Here is a 25,620-nt window from a genome sequence, read left to right on the forward strand (position 1 = left end):
TCAACCAGTCAGGTTTTTGGGATATCCACAATGAATATTCATGAGAGAGATTTGTATGCACTGCCTTCACTGCATGCAAATTTCGTTCATGAATATTCATTGAGGGTATCCTGAAAACCTGACTGACTTGGGTACCTCCAGGATCAGATATGGGAACTACTTCCTTAGGTTTATTTGCAAAACTACCACAATTCTCTGTACCCAGGCCACCCATCAACTAAGTGCTTTTTCAAATCTCTGTCATGAGCTTCATGCGCTGTCAAATTTCAAGGCCAACTGGCCTGCTGTGTTGCTAGCTAGATCAGATTCCCATCTGATATGCTTGGTCTTTGGCTGTACCCGGCACTGGAAAATTGATTTCAGCTTCAATCACATACTGAAGTAATGCTGGATAAGTATTATGTCATGGTGAAAGAAGAATGTCTGTGTTAGAATTGTGTTGTTTTAATTAATTATTATGTATATAACCCGTACTCTGCCTAGAACTGTGGCCAGAGCAGAATATAAATATTTTTAAATAAATACTGAAGGTAAATCATGCTATAATTGATTTTAGTCTATTCATCAACCAGAGATTTGATTTTATCCTGCTATCAGGCATTTGATGAGTTCAGAACCATTTACAAAAGGGAGAATTCAACTGGATTTTCAGCTACCATTCCCTTGGCCAATCTTTCTTGCCTTGCCTGTACTATGTGACTTATCAGTTTGATAGAAAGGGGACCTGATACTCATTCCTTGCTTGTTAGGAATAGGCCGAGCCTTTTGTATCACTATAGCTAGCAGATAGGCCTTGCCCTTAATAATTACAGCTACAAAAAGGGTTAAGTGTGAAAAATGGTGCAGACATGTGACCTGGTGCAGCACTGTGAGTAGGCTGAATAGCCTGCTCCCAGAGAAGCTGTAGGCCCATATTCCCAGTGGGAGCATATACTGATTCTGGGGGGAATGCTGGGGGCAACAGTCCTTTGGTGTTGATTTCCTTCCTTCCTTGGGAACAGACTAGAGGATTAGGATTGGCAGAGGCTGGTCCATAGAGCCCAGAGGTGCTAAACCAGGTGGAGCCAGGTCCCGGTCCCCCCTTCGATCCTTCTGGGGTTTGTGGCTACAGTTCCTACTGTCCTTACTCTCCTACTCAGGAGGGATCCAGAGATACATTCCCTAAATGTTGGCTAATTAAATTTTTTGGAAGAAGAAAAATTCAGTGCAGCTTTCTTCCCAGCCTGCCTTCTGGTCTGCTATGGTATCGTCAGATTGGGACTTGGCTTGAAATGATCATGCTCACCCTCTTTTTCCTCTACTTGTTTCCAATATGTCTGGAAATAGAGAGGTGACACACTGAAGGTAAGTCATTGCAGTTCAGTGGGGCAGCCAGTGCACTTGGTCTGATCTGGGAACAGGCAAGCAAGCAGTCATCAGCTAGGTGAGTGCAATCCACTTTCCTTGCACTTTCTTCCAGTATGTCTTGCAATAAAGGGTGATGACATGCTACAACTAAGCCATAACAGTTCAGCGTGTTAACTGTTGTATTTTGCTAGGTTTGAAGGCAAGCAGGCGCCAGGTGGTTGGGTGTGATTCGTGGAGGTTCCCCAACTTGAGCTCTGGTTCATATGTTGTGCCTGGAATAAGACCTAGTCAGTGCTCCTGAAGTAGCCACAAGTTTTATATTTTCTTCCTGATAAAGAGAAGAGTAAGGTGTTGGGTCATCTTGGTGGGTTGTCCTTATGTGAAACCAAGGGAAGCACAGCATTCAGGGACATCCATGGTAGAAGGATTTCAGTCTGTTTAAACAATCTTTCTTTTTTATGTAGTCATCTTGTTCTAGGCAGCTATATGCAGTGGATTCAAATTGAGTCCTTTTGTGTTGGGTCCAGCATCCCTGGAAGGGGATTATGCAAGAGGTCTTGGACATCCCCTACATAGGACCTAATAGTTTCTGAACAGTTTAACAGGTGATTAATCTTGCATATTGGAGGTAAGTGATTCTAGGAGTTCCTTTGTTTGAATCTTTCATATTGCCTAGTTAGGGCTAGTTCAAGATAAGTTTACAGTGTTTTGGTCATGCTTCTCAGGAGCTTCTGTGCAGAATGGCAAACATGGCAGTCTTGAACAGGTTATGCAGTTTCATTCTCTTCAAGAGTTAATTGTCTTTTGAAGAAGTCTTGGAACATTCAGAACCAAAATTCAGAGGCAGGCTGGAAGTACTTATGGGAGGTTCTGCTTCATCTGAGGCCCCTCCTCCCAATACTGGTCATTGTCCAGATTCGGAGGCCAAGAGCAATACTGTTATGGCAGCTGCCTCTTTTCCTCAGGAAGATAGTCCTGGGAAGAAGGTTTGACTGGATCTGGACACCTCCTTGTTGTAAACTGCTGGCTGTGCACTCTCATGGAAACATATGGAGCCTTCTCACTAGGTGATTGGACACTAGTCATTGGCTGTATGTTTTGGGGGCAATGTTAGGTGTAGCAGCTATCTCCTCCTCCTCTTTCCCCCCCCCCCCCCCCCCCCCCCAATCACTCTTCACCATTTGCAGCCAGACATCTTGCCTCAGAGAATGGCAAGTACCTTTATTAATTTATTTATTGCTTACTTAATCTGTGCATTGAATTAAACAGTAACTTTGTTCTGTACCTCTGTGGGTGAGGTTTTTTAGTGCAGGAAGCTGCAAGTCCTGCTCCCTTGGGTTAGATTTAGCACTTGGGGGAAACATGTTCACAGGAGCATTCATGTTTGTTTTGTATCCCACTAGTGTATAGCTCACCATTCCCAGGCTACCTGATGCTAACTGGTGCCTAGGTTTGCTATTATTTACATGAGCTCTTTTCTGTACAAGTTAGAAGCAAGCAATTTGCTTATTTCTGCCACATTTGGTCTCCATATCTTGCCCTCCTTCCTCCATCACTTCTTTCCCTTAAGCATGGCTTTGCCAGCCATTTTATTGTTCTTTCTGCCAGAAATTATCCCAGGTATGACGTAATCCTATGCAAGAAGTATTCAGGCACAGAGCTACCAACTCCAGTTATGAATGTCTATTGTTCTGGGCACAAGAAGGACTGCAGAGGCCTTTCCTTTGAAGCTATTTGCATTTTTATCAACCAGGCTGTCCTAGTGGATCTCACAGACTGTTCTTTCTGTGGAAGTTTGTATGTCCCTACTACAGAATCCTCTGACTAAATTCTGGTGAAAACTGAGCGGGGTTCTGTTCTTCCAGACTGCTGCTTTTTTTTTTTCGACTTGTTATCCGCAGAAGGGAATTACTTTGCTCTTTCTCTGTTTGTGTGACTGCAAAATTACTCTCCTGTCCCTGAGATGGAAACTGTGTGTGGTGGGCATTCCTTATCCATCAACAATACTCACACAGGAATCTAACAACCAAAATTTCCTTAGTATTAAATCCAAATAGTCTTCAGGAAAGTACTTACATTAATCATACCGTTATATTATCTTACAAATTATTTAGTTATTTCAAAAATCATTTTTATTTTGTTCATTTTTCTGTACAAAAGCACAGCAAATTATCACAACATATAAAACAGAATTCCACATTCATTCATTCCCCACATTTATAACATGTTAAAAACCTTGTTAAAAGGTTGTGTTCAAACAAAGAGGATTATAACCCACAAGCATCTGCAGTAGTAGAACAGTTTGCTCAACGTACGTATCCAGAACCAGTTACTAAAAGAGTGTTAAAAAGAGCCAAGAACACACATAGGGGAATGGCTCTTGCATGAGTTGAAAACTGAATAAAATGAATGCTTGACATGCATTCTGCTATATTCTAAACAATCTATATCCTTGCAGAAGGTACTTATGCGACATTGGAGAATACTATCAGTTCACCAAGTATTTAAGGAACCCCCAAAAATAGTGTATAGGAGGGCTCAAAATTTGGGTGAGCTTCTGTGTGCTACGAGATATAATAGGTCCATGGATCCAGCTGCTGGAGGTCATTTTAAATATAGTGCGTGTCTATTGCAAATACAGTATATGTACTATTGTATTGTATTTGGAAATGATAGAATACATTACTTGAAAAGTGAAACCAATTGTAATTCACAGGAAGTAGTTTATGGGATCTGCTGTCCATGTGACAGATGGTATATTGACTATACAACAAGAAGAATAAAAATCGGAATAACAGAACACCTCAGTAATATACGATTAAAGAAATTGGAGGCACCTCTTGCTGCCCATTGGATAGAGGCTAAACATGAAATAGACACATTGCATTTTGTGGTTTTATATCAGTTGCAGAATTCTAGAGGTGGGAATGGTCCATATAAATTGCATAGAGTAGAACAAAAATTAATATTTCTCTACAATATCCTCGAACCAGCTGGTTTAAAGCGTGAAATAGAATGGGATCTGGTGAGGTAATTGTGTTCCTGTGAATTGTAGATGGGTGCTTTGTGATTGGACATGCGTTAATTGGAGAGAGTTTAAATTGAGAGGGCGGGTTACTTTATAATACGCATGTGCATAGAGTCTGGAAGAAATGGAAAGTTGCACGGGTTGAGTTTTCCAGCTATGATGTGCTAAGAATATTTGTATTATTGGAGATGTGAGTGGAATTTGTTATACATCTTATTATAATTGATGGATGTAAAAGTAATTGTAGACGATTCTATATGCACAGACTGACAGCTCCTGAGGATGCCAACTGAGCGAAACACAAATTTTGTGTCGGGCTGGACAATTATGTGAAGAATGGACTAAAGAGTGTTTAACTCTAGACCAGTAAGGAACTTGAGGAGTCGGGGAAGACTTCCATGTATGTAAATTGGGACAGTGTGACGGGTAGAACTGGACTGATTTGGTTCACCTTGGGGCTCATTTTCAAAGCACTTAGCCTTCCAAAGTTCCATAGAAACCTATGGAACTTTGGAAGGCTAAGTGCTTTGAAAATATGCCTCCTGGAGGACCAGTGGCTCATTGAATGAAAAGAGAAATTTTCACCACAGACTTACTCCTAAACATTGGATAAGGTTTTTAACATGTTATAAATGTGGGGAATGAATGAATGTGGAATTATGTTTTATATGTTGTGATAATTTGCTGTGCTTTTGTATAGAAAAATGAACAAAAGAAAAATGATTTTTGAAATAAATAATTTGTACTACTACTACTATTTATCATTTCTATGTACTATAATCCCCCGTAATTTTACCACATTTATACCTCTACTCACAGAAAAATGTTATACCAAATTGTTCTCCTACTATTGTTTAGTTGCCCTATCAGTTTCCCGTTGTTTCTTTCCATTGTTCCATTGTTCTTCTCCACTGTTCTATTCCCTTAACGATACTTTGACTTTGTTTTCGCATAACTCCTCACAATGTAATCCATAATCGAGTTGTAACAAATTGTATTTCCACCATTCACAATGTATTGTAAGCCACACTGAACCCGCAAATAGGTGGGAAAATGTGGGATACAAATACAATAAATAAATAACGGTATTATTAATGTAAGTACTTTCCTGAAAACTATTTGCATTCCTTATCCATGACAGATGAATGGATTTTATCCCCTGCCAGCAGATGGAGCCAAATAACCGTTCACAGTTGACTTTGCTCCTTTGATAGGGGGCTGGTGCTGCCTACAAGCATCTCAATATTTCTCTGGCTCTAGCAGATGGTGCAGATATGTAGCCTGGTGCAGCAACTGTGAGTAGGCTGAGTAGCCTGCTCCCAGAAAGGCTGTAGACCCAGATTCCCAGTGCAGCATAGACTGATTCTGGTGGGAATTCTGGGGGCAACAGTCCTTTGAGGCTGATTTCTTTTCTCCCTTGGGAACCGACTAGAGGATTAGGATTGGCAGAGGCAGTTCTTTTTGCTCAGTGGTTCTGCTGTAGGAGAAGTACTGCTGGAAGATCAAGAATATTTTTTCTCCATCCACAAAAAGAAGTATTTGGGCATAATAATGCCAGAACTCAGTCTAACCGTGTGTACTGCTATGAATTTACAGCCTGTCTCACTGACACAGACTACTCAATAATTACTGTGGATTCTTTTGGATTTGTATTAGGTAAATGAGACCTTTATTAAAGGTTCTAAAATCTACAGTGATTAAGATATTTATTTATTACATTTGTATATACAATGATCAAATCATCTAACTAAAAGAAAGCTATATGACAGATACATACATATTATACATACAACATCACTGGTCAGGAATTTCAGGCCCTTATCTCATCAGCCGGGAGGCCCGTTGCAGCGAAAGCCCGAAGTCTCCTTTTGACCAGGAACAAGTCTTTTTTGCATGATGCGTCCACCCACAGATGAGCATCAAAGCGCTGCTGCAACAAGCCCCCTTTTTTATTAAGCTAAAGCTTATTTTCAGAGCCAAGGAAAATTACAGAATGCTTGAAAATAGGTTAAAAAAAAAGCCATACTGGAATGTGGTCACATGTTTCCAAGTCCAGGTGGCCAGTCTGAACTTCGAAAACAAGCGCCATCCTCCACTTCACATACCAAATTAATTAGAGCTGTGTCTTATCTTTCTGCATTCCAACTTATTTTCACACAATCAAAGTTAAACAATCATTTTTAAACATAATTACTTCTAATCAACAATACAGACCACAAGTGCACTTGTTAGTCAAGGCAGATAAAGTTGAAAAGCAATCTCTAAAATCCTTTTTATTACACAGTGTCATTTTTCTTTCAGTGAAGCCTTTTTCAAAAGATGCCATGACTGATGGTGCTTCCTATGGGTGTCCTCCATGGACCAGTTTTTCTTGTTTGGGTGACCTAGGTAGCCATGGATTGGCAGCTTACACAATGTTTCCTTTTTCAATGCTCAGTTGGGAACAGGTTAAGTATTGGTTCTGTCACAAAATGTTCAGTGGCGGGAAGCACATTTTTGGTAGGAGGGTCTGCTGTCTCCTTGATGGCTCGAAATGAGATTTTCAGCTCCAGCCCTGGGCCCCAAGTTCCTTTCTTGCAGTGCAGGATCAGCAACTATTTTCCCTTCTTCCTTAGTTACCACTAGCCCCTCTTTTGTCTGTGATGCCTGTGCTCTTCAGTTTACTTCACTTGTGGGAACTTGGAGCCTTGCTGCCTTAGTTCAGGTACTACTACTTTAAAACGTTTCTTCCTGTGTGTTGGGTCAGTGCTTGTTCTTTTCTTTTTATGTTCTCATGCTTCACACAGGGATGATATTTTATCCCTGCTAGAGGTTGAGAGTCTCCTGTTTTACAGCCTTCAGGTCACTTGTGCATTGATCATAGTGTGGAGACCCTTATCTGCCTTCAGTTGATTTTTGGGCAGGCCTGTGTCGAGGAGTTTCAGTTTTTTCTGAAGTGAATCCTGTGAGTTGATTCCTTCTGAGGGAACGTCATGGTTTCCACACTTTGGGGTGTCCTCATCTAAAAAAAAAATTGCTCTTCTCAAGGGGACCAGTTAACATTCTGGCTTATTTGCCTGTCTTATAGTGTGCTCGTATTCTGGAGGCTACTATTTCTCAATCACCATGAAGCTGTCTAGTGATGTCTTTGCCTCTGGCCGTTGGAATAAGGCCTGGAATTCCTAGGGGCTACGTTCTCACATTTCTTATTTCAAGAACTTCCACAAGACTAGTATATAATTTTTTTTTTCCTGGCTGCGGGTTTCCAGTTAGGAACACAGAATTCTTACCAGCTTATGGAATCTCTCCTACAGAAGTATTTCTAGCCAGTATTATGATTCTCTTATGTGCCTTTTTCTAGAACTCTTTCGTATCACCCGCATACACAGTTTTATCATCTGCTCCAGGGCCGCCGAGAGACTGGGCCGAGCCTGGGACAAGGCCACCCCCGGGGCCCCCCCGCCGCGCCCCCCTCCCCGAGGTCGTCGTCATCATCGCCTCCCTGTGTCCCGCCCTCGCGGAAATAGGAAGTTACCTCAGAGGAGGGCGGGACACAATGAGGGAAGGCCCGACGAGCCGATTTGTTTCTTTTGCAAGCAGGGCAGATGCGAGGCGCTGCCTGCGACGCCGCTTCAGTGATTTCTTTTTTTAAAGCCAGGGTGGTGGCAGGAGAAGGAAGAGAGGGCTATCGGCTGTCATCGGAGCTGGTAGGCAGGTGGGGACTACAGCAACCCTTTCGTGGGAACAGCGGGAGCGGAGCACCGGGCCCTTACCAGCTGACACCCAGGACAGACCACCGCCCCGCACCTGGGCGCTGGGCCCCCCTTGGAGGCCCGGGGAATTTTGTCCCCCCTGTCCCCCCCTCTCTGTGGCCCTGATCTGCTCTTATTCTTTGCGTTCTCTCCCACCGATGTTCTTTTAGTTAGATGATACTCATATTGGTACTATAGTCTCTTGCCTCTTTGTCAGATGGCCATTTCTCTCCTTCATTTAGCAGATCTTCATTTTCAGTCAAGAACCTGAGAATTGGGTGGACTTATCCTCACAGAATTATATGGCCCTAACCTCTCGGATTCAGCTGGTTTAGTTGCACTCATTGCTGTCCTTCACAGAATTGTGCTCAGCTTTCAAAATGGCCCTTACTTTACATTTACTGTACTGTGACACTTGTATCCCACATTCGGCCTCTTGAGTTCTGTGTGGCTTACAATTATTGTCAAGTGAAAGTCCGTCTAGGTGGAGGAATGCTGGGATCACATGACCAACAAACAGAGACAAGCAAACAGTGGGAAACAGACCAAGAAAACATTTCTGAATTGATAGACATTTCTTCTAAAATAGGATTCCTTATCAAAAAAGAAAGATTTTTTGCAAGTTCCAAAGCCTGTCATTCCCACTTTGTACATACTACCCAAGATACACAAAAGACTCGTGAACCCTCCTGGTAGACCCATAGTCTCTGTGAATGGGTTCATTTTGGAACCACTTTCCATTTTTGTTGACTTTTTTTTCTCAGACCTTTTGTCCATTCCATTCCATCTTATATCAGAGACACTACATGCATGATTAATATTCTACAGGATTACAATAGATACTTTTATGGTTACTTTGAACATCCCATAACTCAAAGCTTTGGTCATTATAGAAAAAAACTCTACAAGGAAGAAATACCCATTCCCAATCACTTGATCCTGACCTGTGCTACTCTCACTCTCACCAAAATTTACTTCTGTTTTTAGAGTACCTTTTACCAGTAGGTAAAGGGTACAGTGATGGGCTCATCTGTGGCTCAAGACCTGGCAAATTTGTATGTTGCAAATTTTGAACATACTTACCTGGAAAAATATCTCCTCCAATCATACAAAGATTTATAAGAGATATATCGATGATATATTCATTTTGTGGCAAGGAGACATAGAAACTTTAACAACATTCTATAGATGATTGAATACGAAAGATTCCAATTTAAGGTTCCAGATGCAGTATGATTCACAAAAGATTCACTTCCTAGATTTGATCATCACCAAGGACAATTATCATTTCAATACATCTATTTACAGGAAACTCATAGATAGAAATACCTTTCTACATTACACCAGTTATCACAATTCCGGTCTGAAGAACAATTTACGACTCGGTCAGTTTTCACTGTTTGCTTGTAGCTGTTTCAATTATTGTCAAAAATGTCAAGAAAATGGCTAATACAACTTCAGTATGGACCTGTAGATAAAGTCAAAACATAAAAAGGTGGCTAATACAACCCCAGAAACTCCAAGAAATACATCTAATAATTAAAAAAAGAGAGAATTGTACTTGAAGAGGGTAACCTACTTAATCAACTATTCATTTAACACAAACTTTTTAAACAAAAAGGTTTAGTTGCTTACGAAAACAAAATACAGTTTTCTTGAATCCTTACTCAGCTTCATAGCATTGCCTGTGCTTGTCCTGTCTAAATTTTCCACAGTCATCTATCTTTGGTTTTCACAAAACCAGCTCTGCCTCCATTTGATAGTGTCAGCTAAGTTTCTGTTGTTCAGTGCTGTGTGTCCAGCTATGCTTTAATACTCAATACCAGCTATGGTCCACCTGTCAGAGTTTATGTGGTTTTAGATTGCGTTTCACAGTATTTACTGTGTTTCATCTTCATGTTACAAGCAATATCTGCAGCTTCATAGTATCTCCTGGGATTGAGTCACAATATCTAAAGAGCTTTAGCTACTTAATCTCTCTTGTGCTTCAGTTTCTCAGTGTTAGCTGTTCTTAATGTCACTGTTTTTTCAAACTTGCAAAATCATATATCCTCCTATCTCACACTGTAAGATGAACTTCAGCCTCTTAGTAGAAGCTATACTTCAGTCTCACAGAATTGGTTGAGATTCAACTTGCTAGTCTCTGATATCCTTCAGTTTTCAGTCTTAGACACAGTTTAGCCTTTATGTGGCTGATGTACTTTGACCAGAGTGTCTACTGTGCCTCGAAAACTTGGTGTCTATTGCATTGTATCTTCTCAAGATATGCAGTATTTCATTATCATTTTTTATCTCGTTTCTGTAACACCTATATCTTCCCTATAGCTGGAGGTAAGCTAGCTCACTTACAGCCATAAACTCACACCCTATTTTGAATTGCTTTGCTGCATCCCACAAGTTCTGGACTGATCTGTTAGATGCTAAGGAAGGAAAAATTATGTCTTACATGATCATTTTCTTTCCTTTAGTCCCAGCAGATCGTCCAGAAGCCCGCCCTTTCTATTTTCACACTGGGTTTTCTTTTGTTGTTGCGTCCAGTATAGTTAGCAATAACAGTGCAGTCTTTGCAGAGTTTAAGAAAGGCTTCTATACCACAAAAGAAAAAGGTTGCTGACCCTCCACGGGTTGACATAGAATCAGTCTGGTCAGACCCTTGGCCTGAGTGGGCCTTGTCTGTGCCTTCTGATAAGTAGACTTCAGTAACTACTGCTTTAGATGATGAATTGTTTCACTTCAGCTTAAATTCTCACCCTTCGGTTTCACAAGCCTATGATTATTCCTGCTTCAATTGGTCAGTTCTGCAGTCATCTTGAATAGCTTCAACCTTGACTTCCGGTGGAGACACCATGCTAGGCAGACACGTGTAACGAAGTTTCCCCTACCTTATCCCCACAAAACAAATGCTGCTGCGCTCTTTGATTTTATGGTAAAGGTGTCGGAGCAGGGCTAATGACTGCTGAAAACTTTAAAATGCTCAGGATTCTCAAAGGCAAATATACTCCTACCATTACAGAACTGTATTTGCAAAAGGCCGCTAAGCAGGGAGCTGGCAGTCCCACGCAGCTGACCGGAAGTGCTAGTTCAGGGAGAATTCTTGCATCCACGCACCCGACTACTGGATTCTGATGACGCACTTACACTGGTTCTTCAGGAGTTGCATGCTGCAAAGTCTGAAATTGCAGAAATGGTTGTTTCGAAACTGGAACTTCGCTTTGCAGAATTGTCAGATAACGTGGATATGTAGGAGGGGCACTTGCACTACGTTGAGAGAGAACAAGAAAAAGGCATTGAAATAGTGGCATCAACTACCAAACATGCAAGCACGAATGGAAAAAATTGAGGACATGGAGAACAGGCAAAGATCAAAACTGCGTATTTATGGTATTCCAGAAAGTATGGAGGGTCCTAACCCAATAGAATTTATTCGGAATGTTTTGGGCGTCTGTTTTCCTAACTCCCCATCCCAGCCGGCATTCAAGGTTAAGCGGGCATATTGGGAGCTCCGTCAAAATCCTAATATAAATCTCCTCTCCCCCCCACCCCTCCCCGGGCCTTGATTGTTAAACTTTTGCGATACCAAGAGGTGGAATATATTTTGCATACGGCTAGGAAACAAAAATTATGCGAATATGAGAATTGGCCTTTAAAGATCTTTCCAGATCTTAGCGCAGACGTGATGAGTGGAGTGGAGGAGTGGCCTAGTGGTTAGGGTGGTGGACTTTAGTCCTGGGGAACTGAGGAACTGAGTTCAATTCCCAGCACAGGCAGCTCCTTGTGACTACTACTACTACTACTACTATTTAGCATTTCTATAGCGCTACAAGGCATACGCAGCGCTGCACAAACATAGAAGAAAGACAGTCCCTGCTCAAAGAGCTTACAATCTAATACACAAAAAATAAAGTAATCAAATCAAGTCACTTAACCCGCCATTGCCCCATGTATGCCGCATTGAGCCTGCCATGAGTGGGAAAGCGCGGGGTACAAATATAATAATAATAATGAGGAGAAGAAAGGAACTTTGTAACTATAATTTTTTAAAATTTATTTATTAGGATTTATTTACCACCTTTTTGAAAGAATTCACTCAAGGTGGTGTACAATAAGAATAAATCAAACATGAGCAATAGACAATTACAGCAGTAAAAACATTCAAATAGCAACACAAAGTATGGCATAGTAAACTACTTACAATGCCAACGCAATACGTAATATAACATTTTAATTGACAGTGTAGGGTATAAGCAAAGATGGAACATATAGATAGGTAAGAGTACAAGGAGTTAGAAAGTAAGGTGACTAAAGAAAGTTGCTCATGAGGTCAGAGAGATGGTTAACATATAGATAAGTAACAGAGTAAGAGGAGTTAGAAAATAAGGTGACTAATATAAAAAAAAGGTGCACATGGGGTCAGAGAGATGTTTAAATATTATCTCAGCTAGGGTAGAGTGGATAAACATGTCCTGCTGCAGTATGTGCAGCTCGTGTCACTCCTTATGTGTGTGAGACAAGTTTAGTTACTTCTTCCATTAAAGGCCTGGTTGTAGAGTCAAGAAGCAAGCATTACTGGCTAGAGGGCAAGACTGGAGAGTTTGCCGACACCTGAGACATAAACCAACGGAGAGCTACTTTACTAATGTGTCTGAAGATATAAACTAGTAAAAATTGACAGTGAAACCGGAGGGGCTAAAGGTGCAATTAATGATATGCGGCAGCAATTAAATGATTTATGTTGTGTGGTCCACTGATAGTGGATGTGACTTGTGGGGATGGGGAGGAGCGGGTTGGCAGGGAAGGGTGGGAAGAATGGAGAAGGGTAGTTAATGGGTTCCTCAGGGGTCTGTGCTAGGACCGCTGCTTTTTAATATATTTATAAATGATTTAGAGATGGGAGTAACTAGCGAGGTAATTAAATTTGCTGATGACACAAAGTTATTCAAAGTCGTTAACTCGCGACAGGATTGTGAAAAATTACAAGAGGACCTTACGAGACTGGGAGACTGGGCGGCTAAATGGCAGATGACGTTTAATGTGAGCAAGTGCAAGGTGATGCATGTGGGAAAAAAGAACCCGAATAGCTACGTCATGCAAGGTTCCACGTTAGGAGTTACGGACCAAGAAAGGGATCTGGGTGTCATCGTCGATAACACACTGAAACCTTCTGCTCAGTGTGCTGCTGCGGCTAGGAAAGCGAATAGAATGTTGGGTATTATTAGGAAAGGTATGGAAAACAGGTGTGAGGATGTTATAATGCCGTTGTATCGCTCCATGGTGCGACCGCACCTTGAGTATTGTGTTCAATTCTGGTCGCCGCATCTCAAGAAAGATATAGTAGAATTGGAAAAGGTGCAGTGAAGGGCGACTAAAATGATAGCGGGGATGGGATGACTTCCCTATGAAGAAAGACTAAGGAGGCTAGGGCTATTCAGCTTGGAGAAGAGACGGCTGAGGGGAGACATGATAGAGGTATATAAAATAATGAGTGGAGTGGAACAGGTGGATGTGAAGCGTCTGTTCACGCTTTCCAAAAATACTAGGATTAGGGGGCATGCGATTAAACTACAGTGTAGTAAATTTAAAACAAATCGGAGAAAAATTTTCTTCACCCAACATGTAATTAAACTCTGGAATTCATTGCCGGAAAATGTGGTGAAGGCGGTTAGCTTAGCAGAGTTTAAAAGGGGGTTGGACGGTTTCCTAAAGGACAAGTCCATAAACCGCTACTAAATGGACTTGGAAAAATCCAAAATCCCAGGAATAACATGTATAGAATGTTTGTACGTTTGGGAAGCTTGCCAGGTGCCCTTGGCCTGGATTGGCCGCTGTCGTGGACAAGATGCTGGGCTCGATGGACCCTTGGTCTTTTCCCAGTATGGCATTACTTATGTAATGGGGAATAGTCTGTACTATCAGAGGGTGGGGGAGGGAAGGGAGCAGGTGGAGGGGGCAGAGAGATGGGAGGGGTGGTTCTTGAGGTCTGGGGTATGTTCAGGTGGGGAGTGGGAGAGCTCAGTATTTGTGGGTGAGGGAAAGATTTTTTGATGACAGACGAGGAACTTAAGTTAACTACCTGGAATGTGGTGGGGTGGACAACCCAATAAAACGCCAACGTATTCTCAACCAGTTAAAAGATCTCCATGCTGACATTGTGCTACTTCAGGAGGTAAAACTGGACTCTAAGGAAATGTTGAAACTTAAGAGGGGGACCATGGTTGAAGACTTATTTTTCTTCAGGAGGGTCTAGATCTAAGGGGATGGTTATACTTATTCATAAAAATGTGCCATTTATTGAATATGCTTCTGGGAGAGATGAACTGGACAGGCATGTCTGGGTATCGGGAAGGATAAATAGATGGGAATTCACACTGCTGAATGTGTATGGCCCAAAGTCCTCATTCTTTCCGAAACTTATCACTAAGATTAGAGGTCCGAAGAGAGGAGAACTAATAATAGGGGGAGATATGAATATTGCATTAGGTAAGCAGGATAGAACACACACCCACGCTAGTGAAGAGATTAGAGAAAGTGCACTCCTCAAGAGGTAATTACAGAACAATGCCCTGGAAGATGTATGGAGGGTGTATAATCCCGTGTAGCATCAATATACTTGCTATTCAGGTAGGCACATGCCATATTCTAAGTTGGACTACTGGTGCGTGGACAGATGCCAGGTGGGAAGGTGGAGAGACTTACTATCCATACAGTGGTGTACGACCACTCGCAGACTCCTGGGAAACAATGGAGGGCCAATGTGGCCCTCATGAGAAAACATACAACTCAAGAACTGATGAAGCAAAAATGGGCAGAATGTTTTAAATTGAATGGCACAGGTGAGGTTAGACTGGGGACACTGTGGGATGTGGGCAAAGTATACGTGAGGGGGATACTGTTGCAACACGCTGCCAGGGTGAGAGAATCTCAGAGACAAAGGAGGCAAGAAATAGTGGTATTGCCCATATAAAAATCCAGAACATTAGCCACAAAATCTTATTGTGTGCGGATGACACACTATTGTTTTTTGGCAAGGCCTTAACACTCTTTGCCACTTTGCTCCATGAACTAACTTGGTTTGGAGCTATATCGGGTTTTAAAACTAATATAGATAAAACAGAAACTTTGCTGACATTAGTCTGCCTCTCAGATTTTGAGGACTTTCCCTTTAAGGTAGCATATAAGGGTTTCAGGTTTTTGGGCATTGTCCTCTCCAACAGAACTGCGGATCTCTTCTGTCTAAACTACGACAAACTTGCAGGCTAAATTCAACAAGATCTAGAGAGATGGAATTCACTAAAACTGACCTGATGGGATTGGGTGGCACCCCTTCGCATGATGATTCTTCCAAATTGTTTGTTTCTGTTTGTGCAGCTGTCTATTACTGTCCCCACCCAATGTGGAGATGGTTCGTTTGGGAGGTGGGGAAACTGAGAGTGAAATGGAAAGCATTAATTCTCCTGATGGAAGAAGTGGGGGTAGGGGTTCCAAATTTGAAGTCATATTATCAAGCAGCTATATTAAAAGCAATAAGGGATCACAATGAGGAAGACCCCCAAGTACAAGGGGTGATGATAGAAAAAGCTCATTTGATCCCCTTCTCTGTATTTCAGATGGGAGGACCAGGGTAATCACAGGTTTTAAAATCAACAACAGTGGTCAGTCCACATGTCTTTATGACCCCGCTGTGGAAGATGTGGACGGGGATGTGTATAAAATATGGAGTGCAGGGGTTCATCTTCCCTCTCAGTCTTTTGAAGGACAATCAGCCTTGGTCCATGCAATACTTTACTGGACTGAGAGTGCAGATGGAGGACACTGGATTAGTCTGTTGCAGGGACGTTTTTGTTCAGGATACGATCCTGTCCCTAGGTCAACTGTAGGACATCTTGGGGAGGTGAATATCTTTTTATCAATACTTTCAGAGCAGAGATTTCTTACTAAGCCCACAGGCAAAAAGAGATCTAAATAGAACACCCACATCCATGGAAGTGGTGGTGTTTAAATCCAAGGCCAGAAGTAGATTGCTCTCCAAGATCTATAAGGTGTTGAATCAGATCTCTCCTTCTGAGCAGCTGAGGGTGAGCTATCAGTGGGGAAAAATGGGTCCAGTGGTACAGAAATTTTGGAAACAGGTGTGGACACAATTTGAGGTGTTGGCTGGAGATCTGTGGACAGCCAAAAGGTTAGCATGCCTGTTGGGTATTCCTGAGTGGGGGACTTCCCTTGACCAACACTCTTCAGGGGGTAAACCATCTTCTGGTGCTTCATGGACATAACTCACAAGTTCTGAACTGATCTGTTGGGACTAAAGGAAAGAAAATTAACAGGTAAGAAATATTTTTTCCTTCTAACACTGTTATCAGAAGAATTTGGAAATTGATAATGCTGGCATCTTGGAGCCCTATTGATTTTTTAGGCTTATGCAGTAATCCCTGAAAAGGCAGACCCTATTTGCTGCTACTTCATATTGTCTACTTCAGAATATTTTTGAAGTCTAAATAAACTTTCATAATTCTGAAAGATCTAACACAAACTATATTGGTTATGTGCATTTGACTACACATGTCCCTTTTCCAGCATTTTTTAAATTTTATATTTTTATTTAGTTTTAACAAGTTTACAACAAAGAAAAAGGATAACAATAAGAACAAAACGACTCCCCCCCCCCCCCCCCCAGATCTAATAGCTAAAAACATACTGTCACTCTTTAGTACATGACTCACAATGCTAATACCTACCAAAACTCCTACAACACAAAATCCCCCCCTCCCCCTGTTGCCACCTGTCATAGGAAGCAAACCATAAGAGACTGGAATCAGTGTAGGGTGGGGCAATACAAAGCAATGATGGACCCCAGTTTGCTCAAGCAGGCACAGTCAGTCTCTTAAGCCAGCTTATATAAACTTCCCAAACCTTACGGAACCGAGGCAGTCTGCACCTGCAAATGGTTGTGAGTTTAGACAACAAATACACAAAATTCACCTCAGGTTGGACCTGGAGGAAGGTTGTAACCTCCTGCTGCTTCCATGCACACGTCAGCACTAGGTGGCCTGCCGCACAGATCCGATGGGCCAAATGACAGCTCCACACCTGCAGTTCCATGGGCCCAAAATTAAGTAGACAGCTGGGAATCATTTAGGACGCCAAATTCCCAAGATCTCAGACACCCAATTGACTACTCCCCAATATTGCTGTGCTTTGGGACAATACCACCAAATGTGACAAAAAGTACCTTGGTCCCCACAGCTTCACCAACACAGAACCACTCCCATACATAGCTTTCAAGCACAGTGGGATGAGATGCCATTGATACAACAATTTATAACTGTTCTCATCTAGACTACTAGAAATGGATATTTGTAAAAGGTTTTTATAGATCACCTCCCATTCCCGATCAGCATATAAGGCACTCCTAGGGCATTCTCCCATTGGCAAACATACTTCAAGGGGGGGTTGGTATCTGAGCCAACAGGGCCCCATAAAATTGAGATATACATCCCCTGCCACTACTACCATTCATAGTTTGTTCAAGGGGAGTGATCGAAAGCAGCAATTCCCCCTTAGCACGATGTCAAATGAAAACCTCTAATTGCCAGTAATGGAAAGAGTCTTTGAGGCCTAGCCCAAATTCTTTCACCAAGTCTGGAAAACCCACCAGCTCCTCCTTGTCTCATACTTGTCGTAAAGTACAGAAACTTCTGCCCTCTCATATTACATAAGTACGATCTGCCAGACCCAGGGTAAACCTCTCTGCATAGCGAATGCGTTTTGCAGAAAAATAAGTTTGATCTGGTAGAAGGTGGCCACGAGCCCCACGCCAAAGCTTAAGGGTGTGGAGAATGATAGGGTTAGTAGTGAGCAAGAGCCTCCCCAGGAGTGGCACAGCCAGCCAGGGAGCTTTTTTTTTTTTCTTTTTTCTTTTTTCTTTTTTTTTTTTTAACAGCCAAAGATAATAAAGAAGGGAAAGAATAGTAGTAGAGCAAAGTGTAACAGAATGACCTTTGATATGATTTGCTGTTCAGTTTTCATGGGTTATGTCCCCCAAAAATTTGTTTTATTCAATTAACAAATCCACAGTTTGTAGAATATCACTTTAGGCTTGGAATGTAATTACATTATGATCTGTTCTGCAAATGGCATTAACCTAAGACATTAATTTTTATGCTATATTTCAGTATCTAAATAGTTGTCTTTGTCATTGAAAAACTGCTAGTATGTGCCAAGTGGCAATATTTTATAACACAGGCAAGGTGGTGATCTAAGAGTAATACAATGTTGGACAACAAATATTTCAACCATTTCAAAATAGTATTTGGAAGGATCTGTACTAACTGCTCACCAGGTGCGGTTTGTGAGTCTCCCCTTTCTTGCAGCCTGTGTTTTAATGGTAAGGCTGATTAGCTCATGGACTCTGTGCTGCATGGATCTGTTATCATTTCTCTTTAATAAGTTGCATCACTGTTTGCTTGTTTGACAAAAGCAAAAATACTTCTGGTCATGCTGCAGTTGTTTGCCACCTCGGTGCAAATTCAAGCTTTTCTGTGTTCAGAATATATAGAATTTTACTACACTTACTCCATGGTGCTTACCTCATGGTGCTTATTTAGGAAATAAATCATTTTCTCATAGATCAAGAGCTTGTTAAGGAAGCTCAGCATTCTGCTATTAACAGATTGTAAAAAGTAATTTAATATTGTTTCTTTTAATTTTACTAGCCTGCATGTCCAAGTACTCTGCTGGCTGTATCTATTATTATCCATCATTCCATCATATTCACAACCCTGCTGAAGCAGACAAATTACAAAAAGATCTGAAACGCTACTTCACAAGGAAGATTGGATTTGAAGCTGTCATGAGAATAAGATGTACTAAAGGTATTGTTCTTCCACTGAAGCATGGTGGGATTTTGTACACTAATATGCATTCTGTATTATCTCTTATCCTTATCTAGGGAACTTTTTACAGCAGAAATTGTGTACTAACTGCTACAGAAGAATCCTTGTAGCAGGTTTTGTTTGTTTTTTTGTTTTTTTTTGGGGGGGGGGGGGGTTAACTTTTTATATAAGCTGTTTTATTTTCTCTTTAGTTAAAACATCTACTTTATATCATTTTTGTGTTGACTCCCTTTTTTTCCCCCTAAAGATTTGACATTTCCTATTTTCTGTATTTCTTTCCTGTTTTTCTTTTTCATCCTCTTCTTATATTCTTCATTAATAACCTTCCTGCTCAAAAGAAAAAGAAACCCTTCTTCTTTCTTCCTTTCTCCCTTCAGTTTTGTTTCTTTTTTCACTCTTTTCCTCCACACCAGCTTCAGTGAAATCAGTAACAGGGAGGAGAGGAGGCAGAGAGTGGCAGCCAGATTTGGAGAGAAGGCAAGAAGAAGGGAACAGAAGAGGTATGGGACAAAATGCCAAGTGAACTAGAAGAGCTTGCAGAGAACAAGGAAGGCAGACGACAGTGGTATTGGGAAGGAGGTGTGGGCAGAGGGCAGTTGGCAAACAGCAGCATCAGATAAAGGAGCAGGTTGAGGAGCAATGAATATTAGAAAAGAGGAAACGTGAGTGGGTAGATTGTGCTACTAGGAGATGAAGGGGCGCCTCTTAAGTGCGGGAAAATTGCTGTTGCTTTGTGAGCTATACAGTTTTACCACCTCTCTAAACAGAAAGCTACAAGCCAAGAACTGTGGATTTTGCGGCTTATAAATATTTTAAATAGATAAGCAGCTGCAGAGATCACAAGCAAGGCACTTCTGCTTTCGCTGCTGGGGTATATAGGAGTGTGAGGGGTGGGCATAGGAGTAATCAGTGACTGTATTCTCTGGTTGGGGAGTGGATTCTGTCATAGCTGTTCCATCTCTTCTCCCCATACAGCAGTATTGGCAACTTTGAATCATGATTACTAGTGATGAACAGGGAAAATAGAACAAGTGCCACCATCTTAAAAAAAAATTAAACAAAAATAATTTAACCACTTTCAAAAAACGTTTTGCTTACTGTCCGCCTGGCCAGGATGAACAGACGGATGCAGAAATGTTAAAGGAAATTAGGGACGCAAACACACTGGGCAACACAATAATAATGGGTAATTTCAATTACTGAGATATTGGCTGGGTAAATGTAACATCAGGGCATGCTAGGGAGATAAAATTCCTTGATGAATTCAAGGACTGCTTTATAGAGCAGCTGGTACCACGTTAGGAGTCACAGACCAAGAAAGGGATCTAGGTGTCATCGTTGATGATACGTTGAAATCTTCTGCTCAGTGTGCTGCTGCGGCTAAGAAAGCAAATAGAATGTTAGGTATTATTAGAAAAGGAATGGAAAACAAAAATAAGGATGTTATAATGCCTTTGTATCACTCCATAAACAGGTACTTCAAGAAGGTACCCTTAGATATTTCCTTAATTGTCTATGGACAGGTTGTCTAAATCAGTGATCTGCTTTTTAATATGTCAGTTGAATTATGAACCTTTGGCCAAATATTGTAAACTTAAAAATAAAATAAATGATAAATATTATAATGACATTATAAAACGTTAAATGTTGATATTGTACATACAGAAAGGAGTTCAAAAATACCTTCTAAAGGATGTCAACTCGGTAAAATAACTTGCAGCTTTTGAAACAAATCAACAATCGCTATTGGACAGAATGACATACACTATAATTTAAAAACTAAATTGTTTGTGCATTAAACAAACTCTTACAGCGAGGCCTCAAATTGCAGAGTCAAACTGGCCCAGGGCAAAGAGAACACATAGTGGGACAGCTAAAAATATGCAAAAACATCTCCCTGGCCCATAGTACACTGCTGCCGCAAGTCCCGGAGGATGAGAAAGGCACCGTCCTCCTTCACCAGATGTTCCAACAAAACAATGCCCCAGTCTTCCCACCGTCGGAAAGCCGCAGTTTCCATTCCCAGTAGAAACTGTGCATTACCCCATACGGAGGGAGCAAGATGCTACTATGAATCTCCTGATTCCACAAGGCAAACAACTCCTTCCATAACAGCCAAAGTGGCCTAAACAAAAGATTTTGACTCACCTGACTGGATAAAGAGACTGGGCGAGCATGGAGAAGGTAATTAGGGTTATCCCAGTTTTTATTGATAATGGTAGCCACTTCTCCTCCAGTCATATATCTAACCACAAAGGTGTTATGCACTATCTCTGTTTCTGTCCTCTCTGTTTCTTTGAAATAACGGTTCTCGAATATTATATTTAGCTCTCTTATAGGCAGTTTTTTAAACCTTGGCTGGATAATTTTGGTTAGCCAAGTTTTGAGAAAATCTTCTTGAATATTTCTTGAAATCAGAAGTATGTTGACAAATACGTCAAAATCGAAGATACTATGAAAAAGGTAAGTCTTTTTGGATGACAGCTGCGGTATTCTAATATAGTGTTCTTATCCATTGGCTTCACAAAAACATTTGACTGGAATCCATCCCAGGATTGCATTACTTCTACATCCAAAAATTGGATCTTCTCCCTTGAAGAAGTATTTGTGAATTGAATGGCAAGTATTAAGCCAAACGACAAATTGTGAGAATGTCTCCTCTGTGTCATTGCATAGAACGAATGCGCCATCGATATAACGTCGCCACAATATTATCTTGTCCCTTAATTGTTAAGGTATTAACCAGGTCTGTTCAAAAATCAAACATATATAAATTGGCGATAGTGGGGACAAAAGTTTACTTCCATAGCCACACCCGATGTTTGAAGATATAATGTATCTATAAATAAAACATGATTTTCATATAAAGCCAATTTCACCAATTCTTGTAGAAACTCTGAAGGCACATCATGTGGTCTAGGTCTGGATTCCAACAACCGCAAGAGCTTCATCCTGAGGTGGTATCGTATATAAAGATTTGATATCCAGTGTTGCCATGAGATATTTCCGATGAGGCTGGTATGGGATCTCTGCTAAAATTCTTAGAAAATGCATGGTATCTTTTATGTAGGAGAAGCTGTCACAAACTAAAGGTTTCAAAAAAACATCCACAAAAGAGGACAGAGGCTGCAGTAATAATCCTTTTGAAGATATAATGGATCTGTGGGGGGGGGGGGGGGGGGGGGGCTTTCCAACTGTTTGTGGATTTTAGGTAAACGTATAACACAGGGATTGTAGGCTGTGGAATATTCAAAAACTTTAATTCACAGACTGCCAAAAAACCCTCATCTACTGCCTGTTGAGTTAAAAATTGAATCTTCTGTTATAAACCAACTACTGGAACACTGGTCAATTTGGAACTATCGACTAACTGGGAGATAATCTCATCTGTATAGAGATGTCCATCCTGAAGAACTATAACACCCCTCATCAGCCTGTTTCATAACCAATGCATCATTACACCGTAGAGATTTCAACGCTGCTCTTTCAGGTTTAGTTAAATTATCAGGAAAATGTGTCTGATCTTCATTAATAAGCACGCAGTTACTACTACTTGACATTTCTAAAGCGCTACTAGGGTTACGCAGCGCTGTACAATTTAACATAGAAGGACAGTCCCTGCTCAAAGGAGCTTACAATCTAAAGGTTCTGGAACACATTGCCAAGCAACCTGAAAGCGATCTATGAACTGACCAACTTCCGTAAATTACTAAAGACCCATCTCTTTGACAAGATATACCACAAAGACCAAAACGTGAAACTCTTACACATATCCAGAATTGTAAATCAATGCCTTCTGTTTTATTACTATCATGTATTCCATCACCATGTAACCCAAAATTCTTCTGTAACACTAATGTCTACTCTCTTCTAATTTCCACTATCCATGATGTATTGTAAGCCACATTGAGCCTGCAAAGAGGTGGGATAATGTGGGATACAAATGCAATAAATAAAATGTTGACACATATCTAAGGACTAATTCCTTGAAAATGTTAACTACCGGATCTGTGTTAATTGTTGGCATCCAATTTGAAGTAGGGATAACTCTGGCACAATCATGGGAACAATCTTTCTCATCAAAATAGATCCTGAGTTGTAGAGTCCATATGAGTCTTTCTAAATCGACGCAAAATTGTACCTCATCAAAAGGGATCACCAGGACAGATGACAGAGCTTTCTCCAAAAGAGAGGTTTCAGCAGATGATAACCCATAAGAGTACAAATTAACAACATTAGACGTCTTCATCTTTGGGATCTGGTCTGGGGCGAGATCTGGGTTGACCATAGGTCCCTCATTGTCTGCTGTCCCTGCCTTATCTCTGTCGACGAATCTCAAAAAAAAAAATCCTCTCCAGAATTGCTACTACTGGAAGAGCTATCTGAAAAATGAAATCCACTGAACCCAGCCTTGGGTACTGTTGTGATGTTATCATTGTCTTTAGTCCCATCATTTTTTTTTTTTTTACCATCCAAGGATATACTTTATTAGTGGTATGAGCCAACTTCTCCAATTTGGATTTTCGTATGGTATCCCGGAATGTTTCTAACATTTCCTTCAATGAAATGTCGCTGTCCAAAAACTTGGGCTGAAACATTTTCTTTCCATTTGGTAAGCTCCTGGTCTAGTAATTGTTTCTCCTTCTCTAGAATTGATTGTTCCATGATCAGTAACATTAAATCTAAAAAGCTCTTGTTCAGGATCATATTCCAATTAGAAACAAAATCATTATTTTAAAATTTCTGGAACTTTTAAGATCTGTAAACCTCTAGGAATGTGTTCTAATGTGCAGTACTCTACCAGTGCTGCACTATTCAGCTCAAGTTTAATAGATGATTTGAAGTTCATCAGAAGATTGTTCCAATCTGTATCTAGGTTTGAAGATGTCATAGTTGACAAATCAGAAGTGCTGTTCAATAAATCAGTAACTGAAGCAGATGGAAAAACTGAAGCCAGTATGCCAAGAGTTAGGGAAGGGAAATGGGACTTGATATACCGCCTTTCTGTGGTATTTTGCAACTACATTCAAAGCGGTTTACATATATACAGGTACTTATTTTGTACATGGGGCAATGGAGGGTTAAGTGACTTGCCCACAGTCACAAGGAGCTGCAGTAGGAATCAAACCCAGTTCCCCAGGATCAAAGTCCGCTGCACTAACCATTAGGCTACTCTTCCACCGGTTAGATGCCGTAATTTGGATATAAGATCACTTAACAAAAAAAATGTCAAAAACTTCCACTGATGATCACTCAAAAACTGAAACTCTAAACATGGAAGAAGATACACACTGCCATATTTCCATTAACCAACTGCATTGCAGGAGGAAAAAGGACTTCTGATAGTGCAAAGAATTCTTTACCACTTGTAACCATGTGATTTCAAATAATTGCTTGTAGTGTCAATTCGATCACTGGTCCCAAAAAACCCCTTCCTGCCAGCGTTTACGACCTTTATTATATGCTGGTCAAAATCATTTACATCAAAAATCTTCTTTATACATCTAACAGCCTTGTCTTTTTAACTTTTATATATATATTTATATATATATATACACACACACACACACACACACACACACACACACACACCAATTTCACCGAGGCTTCTTCAGGGGATCATAACCAGCTGTCACCTTCAAAAAATCAGCAATGTGAAGTGTAGATATTTGCAATATCAAACTAATTCAAGGAGTACTGAAACTTACTGTATTGCTGCTAACTATCCACCAAAGTGGGTAGAAAATGAACACCTGCCCTACCTCTTATACTGTGCGTCTTTGGTGACATTAAAGATAACGTTTTTTCTTACAGATGTTGCAGTCCATCATTGGCCAGAAAAAAACAACCCCAAGTAATATTGGAATTTAAACCTACCGGTTCCAGAGTCTTCAATTACAAAATCTACTGCTGCTCTCTCTGCAACAGTAACCTGTCTCTATGTCCCCTACGTCTTGAAGGAAGAATTTGGTCAATTGCAGAACATTCAAAATCATCAGAAGTATGTGCCTGGAGGCTGCAATATTGGATAAGGGGAGCACCTAATTTCATAGCTCGCTACCATGGTTCAACGATGAACTGAAAAAGCTAAAAACACAATCCAGGAAACTCGAACGAGCATGGAAAAAAGCAAAAGATGAACATTCACTCAACTTTTGGAAACAATCACAAAGAAAATACAAATATGCAATAAGACAGACCAAAAGATCATACTATAAAACTAAAATAGGAGCAGATTACAAAGACACGAAGAAATTATATCAACTCATGAACAAACTCCTAGATACCAATCTGGTTACTGCACCGAACACAGACATCCCATCAGCAGACAAACTTGATAAGTATTTCAACGAAAAAATTGTAAACCTACGCAACATGCTACCCCAAAACAACACTGACATTGAAAACTTCTTAAACGAACTGGACCCAACCACTGGAGAACACCCGGTTGACCGCACTTGGCTAAACTTCGCCCTCCTGACCGTCAATACAGTAGCACGAGCGCTCAGGAGGTTTGCCAACACCCACTGCAAACTAGATACCTGCCCCAACTAGCTACTGAAATCTGCCCCTGACCGCTTCATAGCAGATCTCACATCCCACCTAAACTACATGCTTCAGCAAG

The 25,620-nt window shown here is 40.9% G+C and overlaps 1 protein-coding gene across 4 annotated transcripts in view; it reads left to right on the forward strand.

The window, feature by feature from the left end:
* Positions 1-25,620, forward strand: part of SEC24B (SEC24 homolog B, COPII coat complex component) — a 277,839-nt gene that overhangs the window by 187,797 nt on the left and 64,422 nt on the right. For all 4 annotated transcript variants that reach the window (XM_030190801.1, XM_030190802.1, XM_030190803.1 and 1 more), the window contains one exon: positions 18,816-18,974. In XM_030190801.1, coding sequence (XP_030046661.1) covers positions 18,816-18,974 — 159 coding nt within the window. The remainder of the gene's footprint in view (positions 1-18,815; positions 18,975-25,620) is intronic.

Source organism: Microcaecilia unicolor, chromosome 2 (genome assembly GCF_901765095.1).
Source record: "Microcaecilia unicolor chromosome 2, aMicUni1.1, whole genome shotgun sequence".
NCBI classification, from domain to species: Eukaryota; Metazoa; Chordata; class Amphibia; order Gymnophiona; family Siphonopidae; genus Microcaecilia; species Microcaecilia unicolor.